This window comes from Scomber japonicus, chromosome 1 (assembly GCF_027409825.1).
Source record: "Scomber japonicus isolate fScoJap1 chromosome 1, fScoJap1.pri, whole genome shotgun sequence".
In the NCBI taxonomy this organism is placed as follows: Eukaryota; Metazoa; Chordata; class Actinopteri; order Scombriformes; family Scombridae; genus Scomber; species Scomber japonicus.
The window spans coordinates 15,619,633-15,647,304 of record NC_070578.1 but is presented as its reverse complement, the minus strand read 5'-3'; the positions used below and the strand labels follow the sequence as shown (position 1 = coordinate 15,647,304).

General features: G+C 40.1%; 2 protein-coding genes across 7 annotated transcripts; both read right to left on the bottom strand.

The window, feature by feature from the left end:
- Positions 1-291: 291 nt before the first annotated feature.
- esrp2 (epithelial splicing regulatory protein 2) lies at positions 292-22,626 on the bottom strand. 6 transcript variants are annotated; one of them, XM_053318497.1, is made up of 17 exons: positions 22,494-22,626; positions 22,158-22,310; positions 21,564-21,692; positions 14,113-14,226; positions 13,620-13,734; positions 13,253-13,348; positions 12,490-12,544; positions 11,889-11,999; positions 11,168-11,300; positions 10,746-10,788; positions 8,704-9,005; positions 7,544-7,777; positions 6,832-7,030; positions 5,534-5,738; positions 5,191-5,386; positions 3,795-3,895; positions 292-1,891 (listed from the first exon to the last, which is right to left on the bottom strand). In XM_053318497.1, the coding sequence occupies exons 2-16, from the start codon at positions 22,287-22,289 to the stop codon at positions 3,809-3,811; spliced, it is 2,151 nt and encodes a 716-aa protein (XP_053174472.1). In that variant the 5' UTR covers positions 22,290-22,310; positions 22,494-22,626; the 3' UTR covers positions 292-1,891; positions 3,795-3,808. The 6 variants fall into 6 exon arrangements, with proteins under 6 accessions (XP_053174472.1, XP_053174474.1, XP_053174473.1 ...); XM_053318499.1 differs by lacking the exon at positions 3,795-3,895; XM_053318494.1 differs by lacking the exons at positions 292-1,891; positions 3,795-3,895 and having other exon boundaries at positions 4,580-5,386.
- Positions 22,627-26,115: 3,489 nt separating this feature from the next.
- si:dkey-148a17.6 (uncharacterized protein LOC108190685 homolog) lies at positions 26,116-27,328 on the bottom strand. Its single transcript, XM_053320823.1, has one exon. The coding sequence runs from the start codon at positions 27,326-27,328 to the stop codon at positions 26,243-26,245; it is 1,086 nt and encodes a 361-aa protein (XP_053176798.1). The 3' UTR covers positions 26,116-26,242.
- Between the last annotated feature and the right edge of the window lie 344 nt (positions 27,329-27,672).

The following is a 27,672-nucleotide window of genomic DNA, read 5'->3' as shown; positions in this document are numbered from 1 at the left end:
TGATAGCTTTTTGTTCCATGTAAAGCGGATGCATCAACGTTAGACCAACTCTTCGTAAATTAATACAAGGATGCTTTGGAAGAGATGCAGACATTTTGGGATTGTGTTCACTGACAATATGCCTTTCATTGTATGTGTGGGTGTAAAATTCACCTCCTAATAAGTTATGATTCATATTGGATGCCCTTATTCAATGACAGTAGAGAGCTGGCAGAAAATGGGGGCATGACATACAACATAACTTCTCAGCCAGATGTGAACCAGGGATGTTGGACCCCTCATCAGGGCAGTTGATGACAGACAAATCACAATGTTTAAATTCACATTACATTAAGTCACTTTGAATGACACCAAATGAAACACGACTCATCGTCAATATTTTTATTGTTTACAGTCATACACATTTTTCTAAATTCATACCAGTTTTAAACAAAAACAATATCTCCTCTGCCACCACAGGTTGACCTAGCCTTATTTGGGCCAGTATTGCACTCTGGGTAGTGTAGGCACAGTTATTACGAAAAAAATTCAGCCAGCTGTCAGCAGGCCTGTCACAGGAAAAGCTTTACATAGTACTCTGTTCAAAAGCAGAAATCAAAGCATGCTACAGACTGACCACTATAAAGAGTCTGGAAATAAGAACAGAAGATACAGTAGTTGAGGTCGATAATTACAAAAGGCATCAGGACATGCCTCAGGTCTTTTACATTTATTAACAAAATCTCAAATTCTTAAGGAAATAGGATAGGTAAAAATAGAATCAATTCATTAGGCTACTCTGTTAAAGATGCTCTGTTCCTTAATGCTTTGATTAGAGCAAAAGTAAATCTGTAGTGCTTGAGGACAGATGACATTCGTCAAACATAAATGCTTTTTACAGAAGGACAAAAATACAAAATTAGGTGGCACATCTGTGATATAGCTCTTTAGCCAACAGTCCCTGCAGCTCAATGCTAGTTCAAATTACTCCATGACACTTAAGAACAATCTCAAATTGACTCTTTATTTTCAGTAGTCAAAGTCTTTATGGCTTTTTTTCTCTTTTTAAAATGGCACCACTTCACTGCTGGAGGCCATTAAATCAATAAACATTGTGCATAAACATACACACAGCTGTGTTTGCATAGCACTAACACAAAGGATTACAAAGGAGAAAAAAAAACATCTTGTAGTGGTAAAAAGTCAAACTTCAGAAATATCAGAAAAGATCATGTGCAGAAGAATGCTTGTAAAGGTGGAAGCAGCGTCAAGCATTTCAGGATGAACATCTGTACAGTTTTATGAGGGACACACTGTATATAGAGTGTATAAATATACATGTAGATGTGGCTGTGCAGAGCCACTGACATGGGCTATTCCAGGCTCCGCACCATCTCGTCTCAACAACCAGCTATTACAGTAAGAGCAGATACACAGTGATGCTACGCAAAACACCCACAAAAACATGAGCCCCGCATGAATGACTTCAACTGCTTCACCTAAGGAGCTGGATGGTGAAGCTGACATGGCAACAATACTGAACTCCACCAGCGGCTTCAGGAGTGTCAGGGCCAGCATTATGGCAGAGCATGGAGGAGGGAGAGTTTCAATAGCCGCTTTATGTAGTGCTGGGATGTACTGGAACCTGTTCTGATGGGAAAGCAAAAATTGTTGCTGTAGACGTGGAGCTACAGAGCTCTTCTGTGGGAGGTTAAATTGAGGGTGACGGAGAGAGATGGAGGACTAATGGTCAGTTACAGAAGACCAAGTGGACCTGCTGGCCGTAGAAAGGATGGTTGGAGCGCTCAACTACAGCCCGCCTAGCCATCTCCTCACTGGGGAAGGTGATCAAGGCCTCGCCGCTGCATTGGCCACTGAAGTTGTACAAAATGAGAACGGCATCTGGCTGGAGCTACAAAAAAATAAAAAATAAAGGAAAGAAAGACAAAAACAAAGAAGAGAAAATAATTATCGCTTCCATTTCATGCAGTGGCAACACAAAAACACCAGGGGGAGCCCATAAAGCTGAGGAGGAAAAAATCCCATGAAAAAACTGGTCTTGTCAAACTGGTCCAGGTAGGTTTGAGAAAAAAAAAAGATTAATGGGCAGAGCTTAAAGAGGAAAAGCAGAGTACATGCTGTTCCCACAGGATCGGACACCCACAGAACAGGCACATTAATTTACTATTAGTTTGCATGCAACCACGTATTGCATCAAAAAAAGAAAGACATGCTGATACAAAACAACTCGATGAGTAGACTCCATTCCATGTTAGAGAATCACATTGCATGACGGTGTTAGTATGATATTGCACACAGGATGATTGAGTCATAAAGTAATTTAATGCAGAAATGCTGAATTAAGACCAACTAATACTGCAGTTTGTATGTAGTCAGTGTTCCTAAATCAATATGTATGATAGCAGAAGCAATTTGAAAGTATGCAATGTTTAGTGCTTTATCAATTGTTAGAGTAATTTGGTAAAACAACATGAATGACAGAAATCAAGAAATATGTTTGCATCATACTAAATTTTGTAATTGACGATGAATATATTAAATAATAATAAGTTGTATACCACTAGACAAAAGTGGTTTGTGAAGGTCTCAGTTCTGTCTGGAGACAAGCAGACATATAGTTTTCACCATCGCTGTAGATCAGGGATGGGTTGTCATGTGTCAGCAGTCTGCAGGCTCTCATTCCAACCAGGACACCTGAGTGAATTAACTGTTTAATTCCTCCTCAAGTGCAAGTTTAGGCAGTGAAATCATGTACACTGTTTCTTGTTTGAAGGAAAAACCCACAGACTGTGAGCCCTCCACAGGATGATGATTTGACCCTGCTGTTGATCATATGTCATTAATAGATGTCCGTACACAGACATCTATTAATGACATCTTCCTAATATTACAAATCTTTACATATACACTTTAACTATGACCTGGATCATTGCATTTTTCCTTTTATTACAGCAAATGATCTGCAGGTGGGCGTTGTTGTGAAAGGAGTAAAACTGAACTGAACTGATAATCACGTCATTTCACAGGACTGAAATAACTACACATTAATAGTAAGTGTCTCTGATATATCATTCATTCTGCGTGCACCATATTTAAAGTGTCGGTCAGGAATCCAGAATCAGCACTCATATCAGTCCTACCAGGAGAGACAGACTGATGAAGTGCATGAGGCAGACCCGGCTGGGAAGCAGGCAGGCTGACATGCCGGATCAGGAGCTCAGAACCGCAATGGCTAGAATGGGCATTCCTGTTCAGATTGGGCCTGTTTGATGACGGGTCATGTTACAGTGCTAGGTTCTCATAAGAGAAATATTTCTCCACTGCAGTGGCAATTTGAGACCCACAAATTGGCCATAGTGGACACAATAATCTGTGAAATTTCATTTTTATGCTGGACATATTTAGAAAACTACAATGTTTCTGTAATGTGTAGATTGCAACACATACATATGTAATAACCAAATGAAAAAGTTTTCTTGGCAAAACTTCTGAGATTTGGTAACTGACTAGTCAGGCAGTAAACACTGTGCTGGTGATTTGAACGTTAAAATATCATTGATATAGAGTACATCCCCAAACTATTAAATAGTCATTAAATGATTTTTAAATATAACTAAACATTTTGAAATGTTTTCAGCCTTTGATCAAATTTAGCCCAAATTTAAGCTTGACTTCTAGACATCTTGACCTGCAAAACACCAACTCAGCAGTTCATTGGCCTAAACAACCTAATGATAGTCCAGGAAATGCCCTTTCTGACCATTCTGGTTCTCTGGTCTGGAGGCTCTTCTTACCTTGGTGTGAGTCCCTAAAGACAAAGCCATTCTTTGGGCTGAATCAGACTCCTGGCCTGTTCGTTCATCTGAACCACACCGCTGTACTCATCAGGGGCATACTACAGACAGCATGATAATGAACGGACAGTCAGGGGTGGGAGCCTCCACGATGATTTACACAGGTCAGTACACATTATTAGATGCAGAAGTTTACACTCTCACTGATGCACCAAGCCAATGACACACACTCACACACACACACACACACACACACACAGAGAGTGCATACATATTGTGAGATGCAACCTCTACATAGTCCTTATGGTAGAGTGTCCCACTGACTAACACCACTAACTCTCCATCATTATTATTTACTTTTTTCCCCCCTTTCTTTTTACCTCTTGTATTTTTCCTTTTCTTCACCGTGTCCCTTATTGATGTAATATATTCTGTAATTATCATTGATATTTTTGCTACTATCATTATTTTATGTTACGTTTTCATTATTCTGTTTAAATCATTAGCAAATGACAGCATACTGATTGTGACAACCTTCTTGTTGCGGGGGAAAGGAGTCAGGCAGACTGATTAAGTGTGGGACTGTAAGGTTAGAGGACACCAGTGCTGCTGTGGGAATTCTTTTCTCACCCAGGGACAGTGTGAGAGACCCTACTGCAGCCAGGAAACACACTCACTCCATTAAGGATATAATTACTGTAGTTCAGCCAGCAGTCAGACGTGGACACACACACACACACACACACACACACACACACACACACCTCCAGTTTGGTGTGAATTTGATGCTGGCTATGCCCTAAAGTAAAGTTTTCTCACTGTCTTAGACACACACACACACACACACACACACTTCATAATATATGGATTGTAGCAGTACTAAATGTTATGAGCCATAAAGACCAAAAGCAGAACCCAAACTCTGTGCAAACAACACAACCCCTCCACCTCAAACCCCACCCCTTTTCATTTCCCTCCTCATCTGAAGTCACACCTGTCAGGGTTCATACCTGCTTCAGAGGGCTCCACCTAATTTGGCCTGGCAGCAAAAAACAAAAAACATATGAGGGGGAGGGAGAGGGGGTGGGGCGACAAGTGCCCACATGTCTCTTAATTGAATACTGCTGTGGTATGATTCAGCAATAAAAAGCATCACTGGTTCAGTGTTTTTGTTTTTTTTACTATAAATCTTCCACTTCATGTGGAGTAGCAGACTGTGGGAAGAATTCACAATCAACAAAATATGATTAAAACACTGACATTGGTTAACTTGGTCAGCATTTAAATACATTTACATTATCAAGTGGGTGATATAAAGGCTTTGGGTGACGGCTTCATCCCTGCAAACATCTATTAACTGATACATGGCATCTTCTAGATCTTCAGAAGTACTGACCTGGTATCCCTGGAAGAAGCTGAGGATGTCCTTGACTCCAGTATTATAAGGCAGGCCCTGCATCCTGACCAGGGCACCAGGCTGGGGCAGCACAGGAGAGGCGGCTGCAGCAGGGTGGGGCTGAGCTGCCACTGCTGCAGCTACTGCTCCAGGTGGAGCTGCGAAGTAGCTAACTGTGGAGGGAGAAACTGGGGGGCTGGAGGGAGAGGATAGCAGACAGAGGAGATGAAGAGTGAGAGAACAAGAGAGCCAAGGTGAATGAAGGGGAGGAACAGCCAAAGCAAACGTGTCACTTGTGTGTCGTATTTCTTTTCCACTGAGCTGTGGCTGCTGAGGCACTAACCTGGGGTAATAAGCGGTGTAGTTCATGTTCATGTTCATATACAGATGTGGCTGAGGGGGGTAATAAGCCAGAGCGTGAGCGGGGCTGTGCGTGGTGGTTTGATGAGGTCTTGGAGCAGCCAGCAGGGGGGGCTGGTAGAGGGCAGCCTCTGAGAGAAGGGCAGGTGGGGTGGGGAAGGCAGTGTAGGCTGTTGGGGGGGACAGACCTACAGAAGGAGACAGACATTTAGACAAAATTTAGTAATTTACATGCCTGTTAACAGCACAAGTGGCGTCCTACCAGCTGTGAAGTCTATTAGGACTGATATGAATAGCTTAAACATGCAGCATGGCAATTTCAACATGTACAATGTGTTCTCTTGTAAAGTATTTCTAGAAGATTTAATGGACATTTAGTACAAGAAAGAGTCCAGGTAATAAAAACTAAAACCAAAACAGGTGATTTTGATGGAGTGGTTAAACACACCACTTATGTCTCAACCAAAAGCAAAAACCTACAGATTTTTCCTTTAAACAACACATTCAACTTAAAAGTCTAAAAAAAAGCTTCCACATGGCAGTCAGATAATTTACTAAGCTCACTGTGGCCTTCAGGCTGTCATATTTACAATGTAAACAAACACATGACAGTACAGATGTATTTACATACAAACAGCCACTATCAGCTTGATGCTATGGGCGACTGTAGTCACCCTCAGCACTAACCAGGGAACACAGTGACACATAACACTGCTGACTTTATACTGTTTCCAGGTTAGTCAGGGTGATTTTTTTAACGTTTACTCTAATTCTAATGAAGATACATGTGATAAATCATAAACACATTTCTCAGACAACTATTTCATGGGTCTAAAGTGAAACGAGAAGTTGATCAGTGACTATTATGAAGAAAAACACAGAAAAGTAAAAAATGAAAGTGCTGTCTCATTGCTGCCAATCTAATCTCCAGCACTAAAGGCAGATATGAGTCACACGGAGCAAAGTACAGAGTGTGAGTTGCATTTAGTCCAGTTGAAACTGTCATCCTTGTTTCAGAAGAAGAGTAACGGCTTTATACTTTGTTTGTTTATTCCTCTGTCACATGTCATATCCTGTTTCTCTCTCTCTTTATTTCCCGTCTACACTCTCTTCTGACACTGTAATGAAGGCTTAAAATGCCTCCCCCATTAAAACAAAAAAAAAAAAAACTCTGATCAGGTAACATTTCTGTGTCCCAACAGATTAAAAAACACTGTGATTTGAACACTGATTTGTTTCAATTATCAGCATAATCAAAAGATGGTGACTTTATTAACTTACAGGGAAGTTTGCAGGGCGGAGGGGAGAGTCCGCTGCGGTTCAGAGTTCCTCCCATCAGAACGATGCTCATCTCCTCTGTGGAACACTGGAACACCTCCACGTAACGGTCCTTCATTGTCTTTTTATGGCACTTCTGGGACACCATAAATGCCCTGTCGGGTGATTTCATCTGGATGAAGGCATCACCGGAGGGTCTACCCTGCAGAGAGAAGACGAAGAAAACAGTTAAAAACAAATACATTTCTCTGACATTATCACTGTAAAATATGTGGCGATATCAAGTTATATTCTAACAAAATCTGTCAAAGATAGAGATATTAAATACTTATATATATATAATTAATGCATAATTAATTAAAACATTTTAACAATGGGATTAACACAACATTTAGTATTTGATTTAAAAAAGAAGAGGATAACCCTGGTCAATAGCTAGTAAACACTGATTATCACATTATTATGTTTGTATTTATCATACAATCCCAAACTGAGCTCTTTGCAAAAAATCTGATCTGGTCTTAGTCTTGGTTGTGTATCCAATTTTCGTTTCGTTTCATAAATGTTGCATTCACATTTTTGCTATATTTGGACAACAGGAATCATACAGCAGATTAACCTCAAACACTCCCAGAGTTGAGGTTTTTTCTGTTCTACCATGTTTAGTTTTAAAAGCTGCAGCTTCACATGTACGCGTGTGTTCCACCAGTCTGACCTGTTGGTTGAGGACCATGTGGACTCCATGGGGTTTGATGTCAACAGTGTGCTCTCCCATGAACTCCAGGATATCTTCAATGCCGGCGGTGTAAGGTAGACCACGGAGGCGGACACAGTCACGAGTGCTGCTGGCTGATGAAAGGAAGGAAGGAGAGGCAAGGACAGGGACAGGCACGATGGGTGAAGGGGGCAGCGTGGAGATCAGTGGGGTGGACATATAGCGGTTCAGGACCTGGCAAACACAAAAGAGGAATGGCAATGATGAACCTAAAAATATTACGGTTAGTTTTTGTAATTTTTACACACTACAGTCCAACCTTCTAATGAGACATGGTCAACAAAGTTTATTTGGCACCAAACTACACATGAAACCTCAATTTTTGCAGTGTCAGTAATGGCTGCAGTTACTGAATCATTTCTACAAGATCAAATGAAAAGGAAAACAAGTTTAGAGCAGTTTTCAAGGATGATTAAAAATGTATACATTGTGAAATAATGTTTTGTCACACATTTCTTATACCGTGTTTGCTTACTTCTCTATGTTGTCATGACATCAGTTCTTGGGAAATGTTTCTGGCAGGGGAAGCAGAGGCTGTGGACCTCAAATGTGGCCAATGTTGATTTTTGTCACATATAAAAAAGGAACCTTTTTGAGTTACCAATGATGGCTGTGTCTTTCTCAAGGTCCTTAATTGCAAAAAAAATTAATAAATAAATTACATTTTTATAGTGATTAGTTTGTTTCGCAACAAAAAGTACTAAGAAAAACATGGGCATGTGTGTTTGTGTCTCAAATAGAAACCACAATTTCCCCTCCTTTTTTTAATAAGTCTCAATGTTCTTTTGAAACAGGCAAGAACACACACGACTATATGTACCCAATCTACATAACTGTCCTGTCATTTATTGACCCCTGAAGGAGGAATTTGTTGTTGCCTGAGCAAAGCATCAGCTATCAAGCACTCAGCTTTCTCAGGACACTTAGTGCTGCCAAACATAGGGGGTTAAAGTCAATTATTTTATTTAAAAGGACTACTGCCTGCTCCACAATCCGCATCCACAGCCTCTAGCTTTCTTACAGGACATCCATTTTGAATAGTAGACCACTTTTGTTGAAATCCGTGGTTGTTTTTCAGTCCAGCCAGTTAAAACCTTTACCTGTTGCACCTCAGCCGCAGTACTCCGAAACAGCTCGATATACCGCTTCCCCAGGATCTGCTTGTGCCTCTTCAGGGCGTTCTGGGCGTACTCTTCACAAGAAAAGAGCACAAAGGCATCGCCAGTAGGACGTCCATCAGGGTACTTGACAAATAGCAGACCCTCTGCACCATCTGTGACTGGACTCTCAGGACCGAGGAAGGCCAGCACTTCTTGGTGTGTGGCGGTGAATGGCAATCCTCGCATACGGACAATCACCTGGTTCTCTTTGGACAGGAACTGGGCCACCTCATTGGATGTACCTGGTGTCAGAAGACAGCAAAGGTCAAACACCTGGCATCAGCTACTGAGCAAATAAGACAATCCCAGTGTTGCTCGTCAGTTTGGACTGGAGTGAAGTGAGCAATATGTATAACATTCTCCCTCAGGAATATATCTATTCTTCTAGTATTTCATCTGTATTTATCATGAAATAGTTATATTTACAGGAAAATCTAATGAGGAACTGTAACCAGATATTACAAACAAATAACCTGATGAAACACTAGAGCAGGTTTCATTATTTTACAAACCATTGCAAGATGTAACCACTTCCATCTTCTGTAAAAAGTACCATGTGAACCTAGTCATAATTGTTATAGTATCACCATCGAGTGGTTAGGCAACAGAGTGGCAGACTGCAGCAAAAAGTGTTCATACAGGCTGGTTTGTAACCAATTTGTAACAATGGCTTTGCGCAATGGTATGTGCACAGGACTGATCACCTGAACCACTTTCTCTTTAAACTACCATAGTTCAAGACAAATCCATTTGAGGTTTGACTTGCAAAAACTGAGAGGATATAACCCTTCATGACCATGCAAACAGGGGCTGTAAAAGCAAAAAGTCTTCCATCTCACACTTTGTCCTTGCTCAACAGTGTCAGGCTCAGTGCAGTTTTATTTCAACTTCATTTTTGTATGTAGAAAGTATTCAGTTGATAAAGCAAATTAAACTACATCTCCAGCCAGATATTGTATTGCAGTTTGATTACTGATCACAAGATTTGCTTGTGATTTTGGTGAACGGAATAAACAATACTGTTCATATAAAGTGGCTCATTGTTTGAATGTTACAGCCCAGGCATGTTACAGACTAACCAGCAATAATCTTTATCTGAACAGAACTATGATTAATTAGTTTCTCTGTTTCTTCCACTACTAAACAAGACATTCAGGGTATACTGATTATCTGTATTGAATGTTAAAAGGTCAAACAAATTCTCAAATTAAAACAAAAAATGTAGATTATGAACTCTGTCTTCCTTTCTTTGGTGCATATTGTGTTAACATTTTTACTATGAACTGCTATTATTTCTCTCAATATGTAGCTATGTCTTGCCTGCTTGCACTATTTGCTTAAAGTCCAATGTGCTGTCAATCTGTATTGATCTTAACTCATCGGAGTAAAGTCCACAGTCAAACTGGCAGCCGCTGTAAGTTATCTTCTATGAGTGACTGTATTTCTTTGTCAGTTATCTCTGTTCTGTTTAACTGCCAGCTGCTGGTCTATGGTCCAGAGGCCCTGTGCCCTGCCTTTGTGTCTTCACACCCCTTTTGTATCAGCAATGAGCCGGCCCTTTCACCAGCCATCAGCCCCCTCTCCCACAGGGGAGAGGAGCTTGAGGCTGAACTGAACAGGTGAACTCCTGTTAGCCAAGAGTAAAATCTCTCTCCAACTGGCCTCAGAGGGTTGGGCTAGGGACAAGAAGCTAAGGTAAGGGACGGGGGGCAGCGGGGGAAGCTTCTCACAAAGCGTCTTTCATTAGTCTAAGATAAGCCGCTGGAGAGTTGATTGGATGAGGCAAAGACACAGGTAATAGGAGAGAGAGAGCCAGGCCATAAATAAATCCAGTCATTAAAGAGCTGCTCTTTTACAGATGTGGAAAGGTTTTGTTTTTCCTCAGAAATAAAATAAAATAAATACAAATGGTGCCACATACTAACAGAAAGTTGTTCACAATGACTAATGCATACAGTGGGGAAAAAAATCTGAAATCTGACCTCCAGCAATCTTGAGGAATTCCTCTCCTGTGGCCTTGTACACCTGAAAAGATGGAACATGGATTTAACCATAAACTAACAGAGATATCACATTTAAACTAAAAGTGACAAGCCAGATTTTCACTGTAATAAACAAAATAAAAACAGCAGTAAAAACACAGCACTGACTCACCTGGGCCATAGCTTTTAACTGATATTGAGCCTGATTATTAAATAGTCATCAAAAATGTTTTTGAACCTTCACTAGTCACTGTAATCTGGCCCTGAGGTGGCTTATGGATCGTTTAGTTAGAAGACATTTTACAGACTCACAGTTGAAGGACTTACAAACAGGGAACTAGTGTTCAGCTAAGCATGTTTAAAATAAACAAAACTGAACTATCATGATTATGAGTGAACAAGAGGTAAATTCTGAGAGTAACCTCGATGTAGCGGCTGCCCATGTGGTGCTTGTGGCGCTCCAGCGCCAGGTCCCTGTGTTCTGAGTTGATGAAGCGAACCAAGGCTTCGCCGTTCCTCCTGCCTTGAGCGTTGAGACACAGGGCAACGCCACCTCTGAAACACAGGAGCATAGGTACATGCATCGCAATGAGAGCAGATACTACAACCAGGTATAAAACTGAAACTTCCCCTCTGCCTCCAGATTCACACTCCTACTTCATGACAGTATAGTCACTGAAGGGGGGTTCAACAGGGATACCAAACATCAGTTAATATTTTCAAAAATGATTATCTGACATTTTAACAAGATCACACCTGTTGCCATGTTTAAAAAAGGTCTACTGAATATAATAGAAGAGTACCCACATATTGTAATAAGAGCGTTTATTAGTTGATTATTCCACTCTTAAGTAAAATGATTAGTACCTTTAAACACAAAATTTTAACAATTAATTCAGACCTTTGGGGGTTCCATTGTGTATTTAAAGAAGAAAGAAAAGTGTTTTTTGTGACCTACAAACATTGTAAATTTCAAAACAAATTTTGCAATCGCAATGAAAGATCACTAGCCATTTTAAAAATAAAAGAAATGCAACAAATCTGCTCTTAATATTCCTGTGTAACATTCTTCTGTAAGAGAAACTCAATAAAGTTTAACGGAGTAACAAAGCTGTTGGAAAAGGTCCATAAAGTGCAACATACTTGGCAATATTGAGGCCTTTAAAGAAGCGAGCAATGTCCTGGTCTGAGGACTGCCATGGAAGCCCCCGTGCTCTGATGACTGTCTCACTGTCGACTGGCTCGGTCTTACTGCTGCAACAAACACCATGTGGGAGAGCGAAAAACATTAATTCTGACAGTAGTGAGAAAGGAACAATTACTAGCACATATTATTCCACATTATTATTAACATCTCCACAGATACAAGAAAGAATAGCCTATTTGTTATATGTGAACAAAATGTCTACAGATTGTAGGCACAGAGGCCACTCACAGTAAGTGCTTAACACAGTAACACACTCCCATGATTAAATGTCAGGGGGTTGTCAAGGTGATGGGCTTTTGGCTGTCTGAGAAGAGCAGGATTTGGTGCTCTGCTACTAGATAGTCAGGTAAGTACTTGATGGCAAAGTTGGACAGCTTTAATAACACACTTGTGGTGTCGTTGTTGCTGTAATCAATGCTAAGGGCCCTGAAGTCTGAGCACGACTGAGGGGGTTTAGTCTGTAAACAACAGTCCTCTTAAAGAGGTGTGACAGGAGCATGCGCAAAGATGTATATCTGTTGAAAAGTTCATACATACCATGTGCCAGAATCAAACTTGTATTTCACTGTTTCAACACAGGAAAATGTGTGATCTGAAAAAGCAAAATCAAAAAAAAGGAAATGATTAAATGTGTCCTAAACAATGTTCTCTTTCTTGAGCAGTGAACACTATGCATTCCTCTTGCTTATCACACACAAGATTACTTGGCTGTTATTTAGGGGGAAAGGCCAGAGGGGATGAAAAGTATCAGATACTGATTTATTTGCACTGTGACATCCTTCAAGTCATCTATAGTACTGCATGAAAGCATGTAATGGTAAACTCACACAATAAGTGGGTTTGCTGCTTTTAAAAAACACCTTTTCAAGAACTGGTCACACTGAAAAACATCAAATAGATATTTAAAACTTCTTTTAAAAAAATGTCTTAAGTTAGTTAACTGGAAATAATATGATCAAGATATAGTACATAAGTTTTTTCTTGTTAAAAGTGTTTTGCTTTGCTCCAGTTTCCATAAAATTAAAAATATGACAGACAGGCTGTCAGACACAGCAATGACACGGTCACAGTGCTGATTATAGAAACCCACAATTTGGTAGTCAAAGTAGATTAACATACACTACGAGCTGTTGATAACAGTTCATGCCACTACATTGATCGTCATATTGGCCAGGTATTTTTCTTGTTTCTCTGCACAGGTATTTCAGAGTTTAGGGCCAGCTACTGACAGCTACTGCACAAAAGCTTGTAGGTATTCTGCATCTACTCATTTTAGGTACAAAGTCTGGCGGTTACTTACTGTGCGGCTCAGCCAGGATGCAGAGTGTCAGCTGCACCATGCTCCTCACCTCTTTCACCCCCATCAACTGCTCTGACTCAGCAGGAAGACCGACAACTGCATGCATAGTCAAGGATGTGCTTCGGTTTAACTTGTCCGTTATTCTAACTTTGTACTACTAGTTGATGATTTCGGCTGTTATTGATTAGTGTCTACATCCTTTTACTGAACTGGCAAATAAATTAGTCTGTACATTTTTAACTATATATCTATATTAAAAAACACAGTTAAAAAGAGTATTTGTAGCATACAGAATTAACATGATGTGACTACAGATACAGTTCAAGTGAATGTCACACAACAACATGTACAGGCTAGCAATGGATACATTCCAGCATGGAGGGGAGTGTGAGCTTCTGCACAGGGCCGGCATTGGGGCAGCACTTGTGAAAATCTTTTGTCATGTCCATAAATGAAAAGAAACATTCAGGAAGGACCAGATTCTAAAAGGAAGAGAAAAAAACAAAGGATTTAGGATGGAAGCAAGGCAGATAATGATATCCGATGCACCAAGAAGCTAACAAGACAAAGAGGTGACAAAGAGAGAATTTGGAAGGAAAGGGAATGTACATGTTTACATAATCTAGAGATTGTAACCAGGAACACCCGTTCAAAAAAATCCATGACTTATTAAAAAGGTAACACTAACATAAGGCCATGAAAGACATAACTAGTTGGTTTAGTAGGGTTTCTGGTATTTCAAGGCACAGCATGACATGTTAATTCTCAACAATTAGCAACAAAAAAAAAAACACCTGGAAACTTTTTTAGTTATCAAAGCAATTAATTCTAATTTCCAAACAAGAAGAAACATGAATTACCTTTTTGGAAGCCTCGGGGTGGAGGGCCTGTCGAATGATAAGGGGACTGTTGACACACAGCATGTAAGAACTCCTGCCGAGACATTTTACTTCTGATGACACCGTTTGCTGGAACTGCACAATGAAACAGAGAAAAATTATTGTTAGCAATTGAAAAATTGTTACAATATCTAACAATCAATGAAATTTCACCGATCACAAAAAACAGCACTATCAATACTGAATCTGAACATACCCAATGCATCTAATGAAGTAATTTTTGAGCTTCCCCCACTCCCATTAATTTACAAACATTTTGTGACATGACAATATACGGGTCAAATTTGGTTCAAATAACTGATGTGCAAACACCATCCACTATGTGAAAAGTGACAAACACACAGTGGACACATTGGACACTGAAGGACAGATGGCACTGAACCCATCATCATCATCATCATCACTACTCATGGCTCGATATAAAACAAATGAATACCATGAAATGGTAATCAAGGGTACACCCTTCCTTAACAACACTGTTTAAAGAAACAGCTTTGATAACACTGCCACAACTGTGCCAGCCTATTGGAAAGTCAATGAAATAGTAAACTTCACTATGTCATCTAGCTCACATACACCCAACCCAGACTTTCTTGTTAACAAATCACCCATGATAGGCACCAAATTGAAGGAAAAGTAATTCACAGAATGTATGACTTGCCAGGTCCCATTATGAACATACTGTACCCTTAACACAACTGACCAGTACTTCCATGTACTCTGGTGCAAAATTTCTGGGAAGAAATACATTTCCAAATGTCAGTCATCACTGTAGATGCAGCATCCTTCTTTCCCCCTCACTGTGCATACTAGGACGCTTGGACATACTTGACATATCACAGAAAAAAAATCACAACACCTCTACTTGTAGCCCTAACTATCACCAAAAAAAACTATTTTTACCAAATTGGGAAAACAGAAAACAATTAATCCTCTCACAGTGGTTCAATCTTCTAACAGAATTAGTGACCAATTCAATGAAAAAGCATTCAAAACTTCTTAAATCTCTTGAGTAGCCAGTGAGCTTTAGTGCCACAACAAACACAAACAAATAATATCCATTAATATTCACACACATATACAAACACAACACCCACACAGACTTTGCCATTTTTGTCATTATTATTGCCGCCACATAATATTGTCACCACTTTTCTTTTCTCCCAACCCCCCCCCCCCCCCCCCATTTTGTTTCTACTATTGCTGCTGCCACAAATATAATGAATGACTCAAATACTTCCAAGCCCAGTCCCCACAGCTGCTTCCTTACAACAACCATTCACCACACATCTTTTCCATGCATAGCTACAGTTATAAGAGACAAGTGAAGGTGGTGTTGTGTTTTTACATTCGACTGTCTGTGTCTGTGTGTGTGTTTCTCATCAGGAACGAGGCTTGTTTAACAGGTTTCAGTGTTTGCCTAGTGAGGAGGGGCGGGGGCACACAAAAAGAGAGGAAAGATCACACCACTCATCTCGATCATGACCAACAGACACAGTCAGACAAGAGGAAAAACGACCCATACGAGTTCAACCTGTCCATCTCCACTTTGTGTAAACTCTGATGCTACAACACCCAAAACTAAATACCAGCGCCTCCCACATAAGCACATGTTTTATTTAGAACTACCAACATGCAATGAGCCCCATTCCTTGTGTTGTGTCAACCTGTTGGCAGCATTTAACTGTCAACATTGCTTCTATATCAACATAAACTGAGGCTAATGACATCCGAGGTCACAGTGCTGCATTTCTGAAAATGCTTTGAATAATTTTCTTCAGACCATTTCACATAACACCGATCACTGTACTGTGCAATGGAACTAACCCTAACCCTCAGAAATGCACTTCTTGTTCATACAGAGTATTTGGGATACCGTGAGTTAGTATTCATTACTTAAAATGTGACCAACATTACTTTGCAAAAATACTTAATACTTTTGAAGTCATTGTTATCATTTGTATTTACTTGCTGCTCAATGTTAAAATGCAAGATGGAGACTCTGTTTTATGTATGTCATTGGCCAATTCAGAAAGTTAATGTTTTGGGGGGTTTTTTACCACCTATTCTTCCATGAATCCTCAAAGTCTCAGTCTGTGAGAGAAAAATTAGTCTGTCTGCATGTGAGACCACCAAAACCCTTGTGACTGACAGAGGCAGAAGTTTCACATGGCCACTGGCTCTATATGACAGATCTTCAAGCAGTGAGAGTATTATAGCTTCGTGTTTGAACATGCTCCCCAACAGTCAGAGGGAAGTGCAGGGCTATTTGGCAGCGCCAACCAGCTGCTGACAAAGGAACAAATGCTTCAGGGTTATATTTAAGTAATTTGGGGTAGATGGACAGAAAAGCGAAAAATAAAACCTGACAAAAATGCCTTGGGGTATTTACTGTAGAGTTTCATTGGGGCCCATGAACCCCAGTAGAACTATAAAATCACTATTCATTGAACTTTATGTGAAAATCATTGTTGTGATTCCATGCCTATCTGTCTGATCTTAACTTATCTGTGCTGTTATGAAAAAGTGAGGAAAAACAGAGCTAACCCCAACTCAATTAATACCATACTCTAAAACAAGTTCAAACAAGTTCCCCTTCATTTTACCTGGTACATTTCTCTGCAGTATTGAGGGTCATTGTGTGGGCACAGGAGATACACATTCACACGAGACACAGGTTCAGATGTTGGTGGGAAGCTCTAATATCTGGGGTTTTTGAGTCAACTGCCAAACAGCATCAAACATCCTTATATGTCCAGGCTACACGGTCAGGAAATCAAACGGATAAGAAAGAAGTGACAGCACTTGGAAATGCAAGACTCGCTCAGATGACGTTTCTGCCTGTACTGCGGTAGTATTAAGTTAAAATGTGTCCCTTGCAGCATGAACTGTACTGTGCAGCATGGACACTAAGAGCAATTCAATATGTGAGATTACAGTGTAGGTGTGGTGACCCAGATCTTAGGCAGGGGTTATTAATTGACAGGGTCATACATAAATAAAAGGATCTGCATTGGTTGACATCCTAGTACCAAATGTAGATGACTTCTTGATTATGTTACAATAAAGCTGTGTGTAAAAATAACAGGCAAAAGACTACCACAATACCCCACATGCTCCCTCCAGTTGAATATGCTCACTCAATGAATGAGGCAAGACCATTTTCTATGCATGGACTGTGTTTTTGTTTTGTTTTTGAGAGGTTGTATGTATTGTAATACCTGAAGCTTTCATTGTTCTGACAATAAATACTAAAATCCAAAATTATGTTACATTGCACGGACTCATTCAGAGGTACATCTTAAGCATAGCTATACAGCACAATTTCATGTTTACAGTCATTACAGTACTAATGTTTGCTCATAGCTGTGCATGCAGCTCCACCTTGCACAATTACTAAAGCCGGATTACTGAGAAAAGTAAATGTTCTGGAAGAGGTAGTGACACACCCTCTCCCTTTCTCTTCTGTGTCAAAACCCACAAGTTAAACTGAGCAAACAAGCTGAACAGAAGACAAATCTTGAACTGACAACAGATTGGTGGACATGGCAACATCAAGAACAGTTCACAGAAAAAACACAGACTCCTTAACATGAAAGGATGGTTAATGTGAAACATGTCACATAAAAACATATCCACCCATTATTCATGCTCTTTTGTTCTGTAATTTTTGCAAGTCGCTGGTAGAAAAGATTAAAATAAAGCTCTACCACTATTTTAAGCAGATAATGCTTTTAACTCAATGATACACACATTTTTGCCATGCCTTACTGGCACACTTGGCTCTGAGGCCACAAATTGGCTACTCATTACCAGATGGGATGTGACAGCCAGGTCACACTTTCTATATGACAATGTTATCTTACTATCAGAAGACACTGAGGTTCGTTTAATGCAAAATTACCATCAGTTTCTCCAAATTATTTCAGCCTTCATACATATTTCTAACAATAGTTCCTCTTAAAATAACTTTCGGTCTGACTATGCCCCATGAAAGGTATTTCCACAGATGAGGGGGAGGAGGTGGCCTTTGAACATGGTCCTATCAGAGTTTGCTCTCCAGTGGAGCTGGACTGTTTGTATGCAGAGGTGAGGTAGGGTGGTGGTGACTGAAGCAAAATCCGATAAGAACGGCAAGGAGTGTCAGGCCAGTCCCTAGCTGTTCAAGGAACCTAAAGTGAAAACACACACTGCCACCATAGCATGATTTGTGACGCAGTAAGAGTTGTAGCATTGCTTACATTCAGGATGCAAATATGAAACTGGGGAAATACAAACACAGACAACATTGTGTGTGATGGGGTTAACATTTTTACAATAATTTAAGTGTCACTATTTTATTTTTTGCCATGTGTGCATGTTTAACTCAGTTTATAAAAAAGGTTGACACATCGCATATCACAAGACCCAGCACTGGAAACACATAGTTGGATAAGGTAAAGGAAAGACCAAAACAGCTTAAATAAAGATCGGTCTAGAACTTAATCTGAAACAAACCAATGGAAAAAGCAGTTACCAGTGTGAACAGTATCAGGTACAAAAGTCAGGAAAACATGTCTCCCACTGCAGAGCCTGTTCACTCACTCACAATCAGTCTCCAAAGAAATCTCTTTAGGCTACAGTGTCATATACCTCCACGTTTTCTTGAATAACGTTAATCTTTAATAAATTTAAAAGGTTAATGGAGACACGCCTGGAGAGGTTACTTTAAAGTAATCAGGTTATTGCACTGCATGTAAGTATATTCTCCAACTTCATGTCTTAACTTGATGTCTCCAGTGTTTATGCAAATGTAGTCATTGCAGTGACAGGCACAAAACTCAGGATCAAAACTCGTTTAAGACCTGCGTTTCATAGTGGGATTAATTTGACAGTTTGGTCTTAGGAATCTTTAGACACACCCAGCAGCAATGTGAGAGTGTTAATGGTGAGCTGCAATAACGCAATCATCATCATCATCATCATACGCTTGAGCTGAACCAAATCAAAGTCATTTTTGCATGTCATCTTCACGCAGCCTGTTGGCATAGCCTTAAAATCCAGGGTGGGTGAATCACTGTAGGATGTGACTCAACATTTTAAGTCATATCAAAATATGACTACTTTTATAATCAAGCACAAAATGTTTATAACTTAACTCAAAAGTCAAAACCAAAAGTCAGCATTTCTGGATGTGGTCTAAAATGGTTTTAAAAAACAGTGTGGTGAGTAAAAGAATCCACAGTTACAGTTCTACAATGATAATAATGACGACGACAACAACAACAAAGTGTGTCAATCCACACATCAGATGCAACTCCACACAGGCTGTGACATGCCATCAATGTCCTAGACTAAAACAAACCCTGTGTAGCAACAGCCTGACTACCACTACACCAATGTCAGCCCAATCCCAGAATCCCACACTGCACTGTAGGTGTGACAAGTTCACATCATAGTGTGATAAAACTGCCACAGATGAAGTCATGAAATGCACACAAGTAATCACATGTTGTCTATAGCATCATCATTACACATCGATCTGCTCTGATGGAGCCCTCATGCTGAAGGTCTGAAGACTCAACTGGATGTGAGGAAACCAGGTTATTTACACAAATAAAATGTTAATATTGTGAAGGTGGTGTTTGTTGGTATTAATACAAGGGTTTTTTATTCCTGAAAGTGTACTAAAATCTGAAACAATCGTTCCAGAGGGATGTTATTTTTCGACTCATTGATGGCAGAACTATTGCAAACTATGGAATGGTGTTTGCTGAACATCATGCGGTCATGTCTTTTGTATAATTTAAGATTAGCTCATTTATAGTATTTCATACAGAGCTCAGTGTTTAAACTTGTCATATTTTGTTATGGATCAGTCTGTGTGGAGGGAAAAGCATCATGAAAAAGATGCCTACATGTACCGAGTAGGCAAACTGAGAACTGACTAACTTTAATGGAAAAATAGACAGTGGCTTCATTTCGAACATGTGTACATTGTGTACCAGGAGCTTATCCTACTGAATGTTACACACTTACAATAACGGCATAAAATGTAGCTGGCAGTTTGCAAAAAAGTCTAGTGTTAAAGCCCTAATCTCTGCATTTATAAAGAATATAAAGAAAAACTAACAGATGCCCTTGGGGGCTCTGGCCATACAGGTCAATACAAGCCCACCAATAAGAGGTTGCTGCTTATTTCCTGTCTATCACTGAAACTGGAATGGCTACTTCATCTTAAAAAAAAAACAACAGCCAAATTATCTAGAAAAATTGCCATTTTCTTTTTCTTTCGTGCTTCAACAAGGATAAAAATCTAACTTCGAATGGCCCATAGTAAAAGAGAGTAACAGAGAGACAAAGCCATGAATAGAACCAACTGATAGCTTAGGTTAATATTTGAAGGTTCAGCACACAAACTAACCTCCAGTGGAACTGAAGTCTTACCAGACCTGTTTGAGGCACAAAATACTTCAGTAGTTAGACTCCCATGAAATGTTAAGTCTCTTGTTTGAATGACATAATAACTACAGCTGCATCATTGCTATAGAGAGAATTTAAAAGAATGCAAGCCCATTTTCAACAGATTACCCCAATCACTCTTTTTATGAATACATGGTATTCAGAACACAGCAGTAATAATATCAGCCCTAACACACTGCTCCAACATGATAATGACAGGTTTTTAAAACTACAAAATACTGGAGGGGTGGGAGAGGTGCGCAGAGTGCAAACAATCCTGCATGGATGGCTGAAAAACATGTTTGGCAACATAAGCGCTTTCGTCAAAACACACCTACAGACACGAGGGAAACCAGCAAACAAATTCATGTCCTGGTCATAAAGAAGTGCTGTAACAAGCTGCTGTGGATGAGGCCCAAGATCTGAAAGCCTCCCCTCCTCTCTGTCCTCCAGCCTAAAACAGAGGTGCGGTCCCAGGTAAACATTCCGCCTTCCAGATGTCTGCAGCGTGCATCAGGCCAAGACAAGACTAGACCTGCGACGACTCCTTATCTCCACACACCCCGGGCTCTACCCCCCGCCCCAACCCCCCAGCTCCTGAGCTTTAACAAACTGTCAGCACAGTTAAACCGTCAGAGCAAAGCCAATGACATATCTCAACCAGGTGGAAGACCATTTTTCTTAAAAGGTCAACAGGGAAATTTGACACTCCTCAGCTTAATACCAAGTCAGACTTGTCATGTCACATCTTGCTCTGAGCGAAAAAACAGTGGAAAGTTGTCTCGAAATAATTAGCTTGGGAATTTCTCATCATGTATGTACTGTATGAATTAAGAGCCCCAGTGAGGGATTTCAAACTTGGTGTGAAAAGGCCTGTTTTAAGTCTAAGGTTCCTTAGTGGAAAAAAAACATTTAAAGATTGGTGACTGACATCCCCCCCCCCTCATTATTAAATATCCTGAGGGACTCACCTGTTGCAGAGCTTTGTCCAAGGGTTCAGCTTTGATAAGGTCGTCCAGAGTCAGCCCAGTCTCTTCTTTACACTGGTCTGTCAGCTCCAAAGTGTCAGGCTTGACAAGACATCTATGAAGCTTCCCCACCTGTGGAAGGATTCAGCATTTCATGGCGCAGAATACAGCGTGGAAAAATGAATAAACTACAACCCCAACATTCAGGAAATACACTCTTGATAAAGTCAAACAAACAATTGACAATGTAGTTGCACAGAGCTTTTAATTGTCAATAAAGAGTTGTTCATATATGGAGAAGCTGACATGCCAAACCAAAAAGTTGCGTGTATTCTCCCTTTGGTGAAATTACACTCCTTCACCTGCTTGTTTTAAAAAAAATTAGTCGCACACCTGTAAAAAGGTGAGCTAACAAGACAAGAGGATTGATGTGGCGCTAAGCTAACGTGAGAAAAAAGCAGGCTACAGACGGTTTCAGCAGAGAGCACACACCATGTTGGTTTAAATGTCATACAATATATTTTTCCACTACAGGTAGACACTATGCCACAAGGTAAATAAGAAACCGTACAACGAGCGGGTCAGAAAGGTCCGTACCTTTTTCTCATGTAGATCCACAATTTGCCACACCAAGAGAATTATTTCCCTCTCATCCGAACCCAGTTTACCCCCATTTGCACCAGCTGTTGCCCCAAAGAACACCACCAGAGTATCACTGTGCGAAGCCATCAGGGACCACAAGGGTAAAAACTACAATTAAAGCAAAGATTCAAAATAAAAATAACACGAGGGTTCACCTTTTTCCAAGTGATAAGAAGAGCGAACAAAAGGTCTGGAAACTCAATTGAGGTAAACGGAGGGAGAGAGAGAGAGAGAGAAGGGGGGATTATTTTCAGAAGAGCTACGAAAGAGTTTTGCGGTCAGAAACTCTACCTGTCGAAGTACTTGAGTGTGCTCTATCCAGAGATACTGGTTTAACTGGTAGAGAAGGGTGGAAATCCGTGTTTCTTTCACACGCACTCCATAACAAGCCCTGGAGTTTTTTTCCCTCCCCCTTCAATTTTTTTCTGAGTTACCTGTGTGGCTCGGCCTCCGAGGCCCAGAGGCGTCGCCGATTGGCTGGTTTGCAAAGGTGAGGGCGGGACGTTCGGGTGTGTGCTGTAATCTCATTGGTCAGGACGGTTGAATCAGCAAGCAGTCTCACAAAACAGAGTTGTGATACCTCCACGAGGCATATACTGTGTATTTCAAAGGGATACAGAAGAATAAATTAAATGCTGAATGTGCCAGGCATAGACGCCTGCATATATGGGGCAAGTTTTTATGTTTTATGTTCCCTTCCAAAGAAGTCTTATATTAGTTCAACCATGCTAAAATTAAATCTCTGTCAAAGAATGGTCTTCAGAAATGCGACAGTGTGTACATGATTTACTAAAAAAGAGTTGAAATCAGACTTTCTGATAATATTGAATGTGTGGGAGTGAGACATGACATTTCTGTAGCCTATTAATATTTGTTGCCTGCCACCTGTAGTAGGCTACTGCGTGTGGAACTACTTCTCAATCTTCTATTTTTCAATGTAAATACTTTTTGACAGAACTTGCATGTAGGAAAAACTATGATGGTCAGGACAAATCTAACGGCCAATTAAAGAATACCTGTGTGAGATGGTACACATGTTTTTTCTACAACTAGAGTAACATCTTGTAGGAAATCCGATTATTATATCCTTTCTCTCAATAGATAAGATGCTTGGCGAGTGGTACACTAGTACTTTGCTGTGGACCACTGATATGATGCACATACAATATTGTACGCCTGCACTACATAAAGGTAATATTCACCAAGAGTTTGAAGTTGCAAGAGCTATAGTACTGCCATTCGGACGATTTGCCTTTAAATTACATCTACCTGGCAAAGTTTCTATAGTTTTGTTAAAGGGGTGACAGTTTGGGGTAAGAGTTAGAAATAAATTAAAGAAGGAAGGGAAGGGAGCAAAGTAATACTTTGTCATTCCTGTAAAATAATTTGTTACTAATAATAATATAATAATAATATTGTTAATTTACTTAGGGTCACTGTACACGTGTGTGTGTGTGTGTGTGTGTGTGTGTGAGAGAGAGAGAGAGAGAGAGAGAGAGAGAGAGCGAGAGAGAGCGAGAGAGTGAGAGAGAGGCAGCAGCCCTCATATAGTAAAAAAGGCATTGCAAAGGAGCAACAATACAACATAGAGTTTTCACATAGGTCCTTACTAGCCTGGTGGAGGTTTCTGTAGTCTTTGGTCTGGTTCCCAGAATACCATGTTTTGTTGCTCCTGAAACTCCCATCTCTGCTCACTGTGAGCTTTAGTGAATTTCAAGGGTTTTGTCTCTTCACTTCCCTTCACTCATTTAAAACCCCCAAATGTGTCTCTTCTCAGCTGCACCAATCTGAGTAGTGAAGGACATACTGGCAAACACTTAGACTGAAATCCTAGACACATAATGTTATTCCACCACCACAACAATCGCAAAAAAATATTTATCTTCATGACATCATTTGTCGGCATATTTATACATGTTGTCTGTCTGTGGCACTATACTGATAACCTTAGTCCTCATTTCAACAGGTGTAATTTGTACAAGTTGTACAATTGAGGCAGCAGCCACTGCAATCTACAACTGTACCCTTAAAAACTTGCTTTGGTGCAAGTGGTTACTTTATGCATTGTGTGAGATGTTTGCAGTTCATCCCCTGAGGTACAGTAGAAGCAAGAATAGTGTGTTATGACAACCAAAACTTCTCAGTGAACTTCAGGCTAAGATTTGTGGCTCAGTTATCCTCTTAGCAGGTCTCATCCTAGCTAGGGCTTTGACAAATAATTGATGACAGTTTTCTAAATGCACACAAATGCAAATTTACATTGCAAGATGATGTTATCAATATGCACATCTTGATGTAAATAAAAGTATTTATTGCTTTTCTCAAATACATTGACATCATCATTTTCTTTTGGGTACATTTAGCTCATTCCATAATGCTGATGTCTCGTATACACAGTACTTCCTCATTCTGTGAGAAGGTTAGCATGTCCCAGAGTCAGCTATGGTTTCTTGTGTGATCTCGTCTGACACGTAATTTTTTTGTCACACCCTTTGCTCTCTGTAATTTTCCACTTAGTGAGTTAGTCACTAACATACAAAGTCTTCAACAAGGTTAACTGCAGTGTCACAATGCATTTATTCAATACTCTGAAACCATTATCACAATGAGCCATCTCCTAGTATTTAACATGACATACCGTGAGAATGTCAACTCTATGGACATTTCGTCTAGATTTTTAAGACTGCTGGACATTTGAACTCTCTTGCCTATGCATATTAAGACCTACATGCACATACATTCAAATCGATTGCATAGCTAATGGCAGTGTGATCTTATTGTCACAAGACCCATTCACAGTGATCCATTCATGGATTAAACATTGGGTCAAATTTGTGAGATGTATGAAAATAGTCTGCCAGAACAGTTTGTTTTTCTTCCGCAAATGCTTTTGAGCATAACATGACACTAAAACCTCAAAGGGGCCAGTGCAAATCCTCAGTGTCAACACTCATAAATGTTTGTAAGGAATAGGAAGCCAGGCAATGATGATAAAAGATGTGCCTGGATATATAAAAATAGAATTAAGCCATTCAATTTCACCCGTAATTGAAAGTACTGATACTGCTTTTCTACTGGTTGTGTCAATTACTGAAGACTATTGTATTGTCATGGCAACACGCAAACTCAGTATGCCATGATAGTAGTATTTGATAAATACCTTACTGACTTATGCATTTAAAAATATCATCAAATAAGCTGACACGAAACTCTCTCACTTACATGTGCGGATTTGAGTTTTATAAGACTGGCAAACATTAAGACATAATTCCGCTTTTTGCTGCTCAACAGAGGGAACACACTGCTTTTCATTTTGCAATCTTCCCATCGAGAGGAAGTTGAAAGCATGACTGTTGTCTGTAGTGAGATAACCAAGACAATTGTTACCATAGCTAATTTGTCATGGGTGAAAAACATTTTACAGCAGCAGTATTTTTTAAACTTAAAAAAGATAAAAGAAAAATGCATACTGTGAGTTGAACATATTTTTTATAGTTTTTTTAGCTGACTTAATGATTCCACAATCAACAGCAACATTGAAACAGTATCATTTCCATCATGACAGACAATGACATGAAAGTATAGATCATATATACCACTAAATCTAAATAGTAGGTTTTACATACTGTGCTCTCTCTAATAATACATACCCACACTTGATCTAGAGAAGAGTCAATAACCAAATATATCCAAGTTCTCTTTTTTGGCATCAACTGTATTTTTACAAAAACCTTTCATGGAGACATGTCTTGTGCATGTTATTATTTGTTGTACAACTAATCAACACTATATGTTGTAAAGTAAGAGTAAAGTAGTTATAGTTTACACCGATAACATATTTATAAATAGATTATGTATTATCATCTTTAAAAAAACACATTTTACAGATTTGAACAAATACCTCACAGATAAACTCTGACATCACATTCACCTGTGTTGTAATTTGATACAAAATAATCTTCACAATAAAACCAAAAATACATACAATTTACACAAGAATATACTGTATATATACATGCAAACACAATTGATTTTCAGTATTAGGATGGGTTATTTTCACACATTTTTATTAATATGTCCATTTGGTCTTTTGATTCAGTAACACACTGAGAACTGTTGGTCTGATTGCTCTGTCTCTTGGACACAAAGGTCAACTCTCTGTTGCCCTCACCTGGGGAGGTGCTGGAGATATGGCGGAAGAGCTTCTGGATGCCGGTGTCCCGCAGGGAGCTCCGGAAGGAGCGAGCTGCAAACATGTAGAGAAGGGGATTTACAGTGCTGCTGATGAAGACCATGGCTCCAGCGATGAAGGTCATGGTAGCCCTGGCACTCTCCAACCTGTCTGCATTGGGGGAGTCCCCAAGGGCCAGGATGATGAGTGAGAGGATATTTCCTATGTGATGAGGCGTCCAACAAATGGCAAATACCACAACCACACTGGCGATCAGGACTGTAGACTTGCGCTTGGACTTGAAGGTCATCTGAGTAATTCGGCTGCACAGGCAGCCATAGCAGACCACTAGGATGGAGAAGGGTAAGACATAGCCAACCAGTGTCTCGAGCAGCACACACACCCACTCCTGGGTCGTCGAGGTGTACTCCCTGTACAGACAATGCTCCTCAGCAGAATCATCTGATTTACCTACAACCTGGGTTGGGATGACAGGTATGCTGAACAAAAAGGCTGCAGTCCACAAGGCCAGCAGTACTTTACTCAGTGCTTTTTTTCTCTTCCAGTCAGCTGAGGCAAAGGGATAACGCACAGCAACAAAACGCTCCACACTCATGAGAGTAATGAAAAATACGCTGCTGTACATACAGGCGTTGATCATGTACACCATGGCTTTGCAGGAGACTTCCCCAAACACCCATGATTGGGCCAGGGAGTAGATCCACAATGGCAGGGTGATAAGAACCAGCAGGTCTGCAATAGCCAGATGCAAGATGAGCACCACAGTGTGGGAACGCTGCTTGACATGTCTCAGGATAGTCCAGATCACCAACAGGTTTCCCGGAGCCCCAACCAGGAAGGATAGACCCAGGATCACACAAGCCACTGCTGTCCCACCGTCAAACTCCTCAGGAGCCATTTCCTCTGAAGAAGACAGCTCAGCTGAGTGGTTCATGGTGCAAGTGTATGTGCTGACAGTGGTGTCTGCATGAAAAGAAAAACAAAGTGCTGTACAAGCAAGTCTTTACTTCCCTTTAAGAATAGACGTGGTTTCCTCACATGGCTATTTGAGAGTCAGGGAGGTGATTCATACATGCGCCATGAGTTTATTTTTTATCTCAGGTTATAGTTTAGGGTAAAAACTGAACCAAGTGGTTTGGAAAATGAATTCAAATAAGTTAAATATATAAATATCTACCAAGTAAAATGAATGAATGACAACATAGACACACTTATATCAAACTGTGAATTGATAGATGGAAAAACAACAAAATGTGCAATTTCCAGGTTTTAAATTCT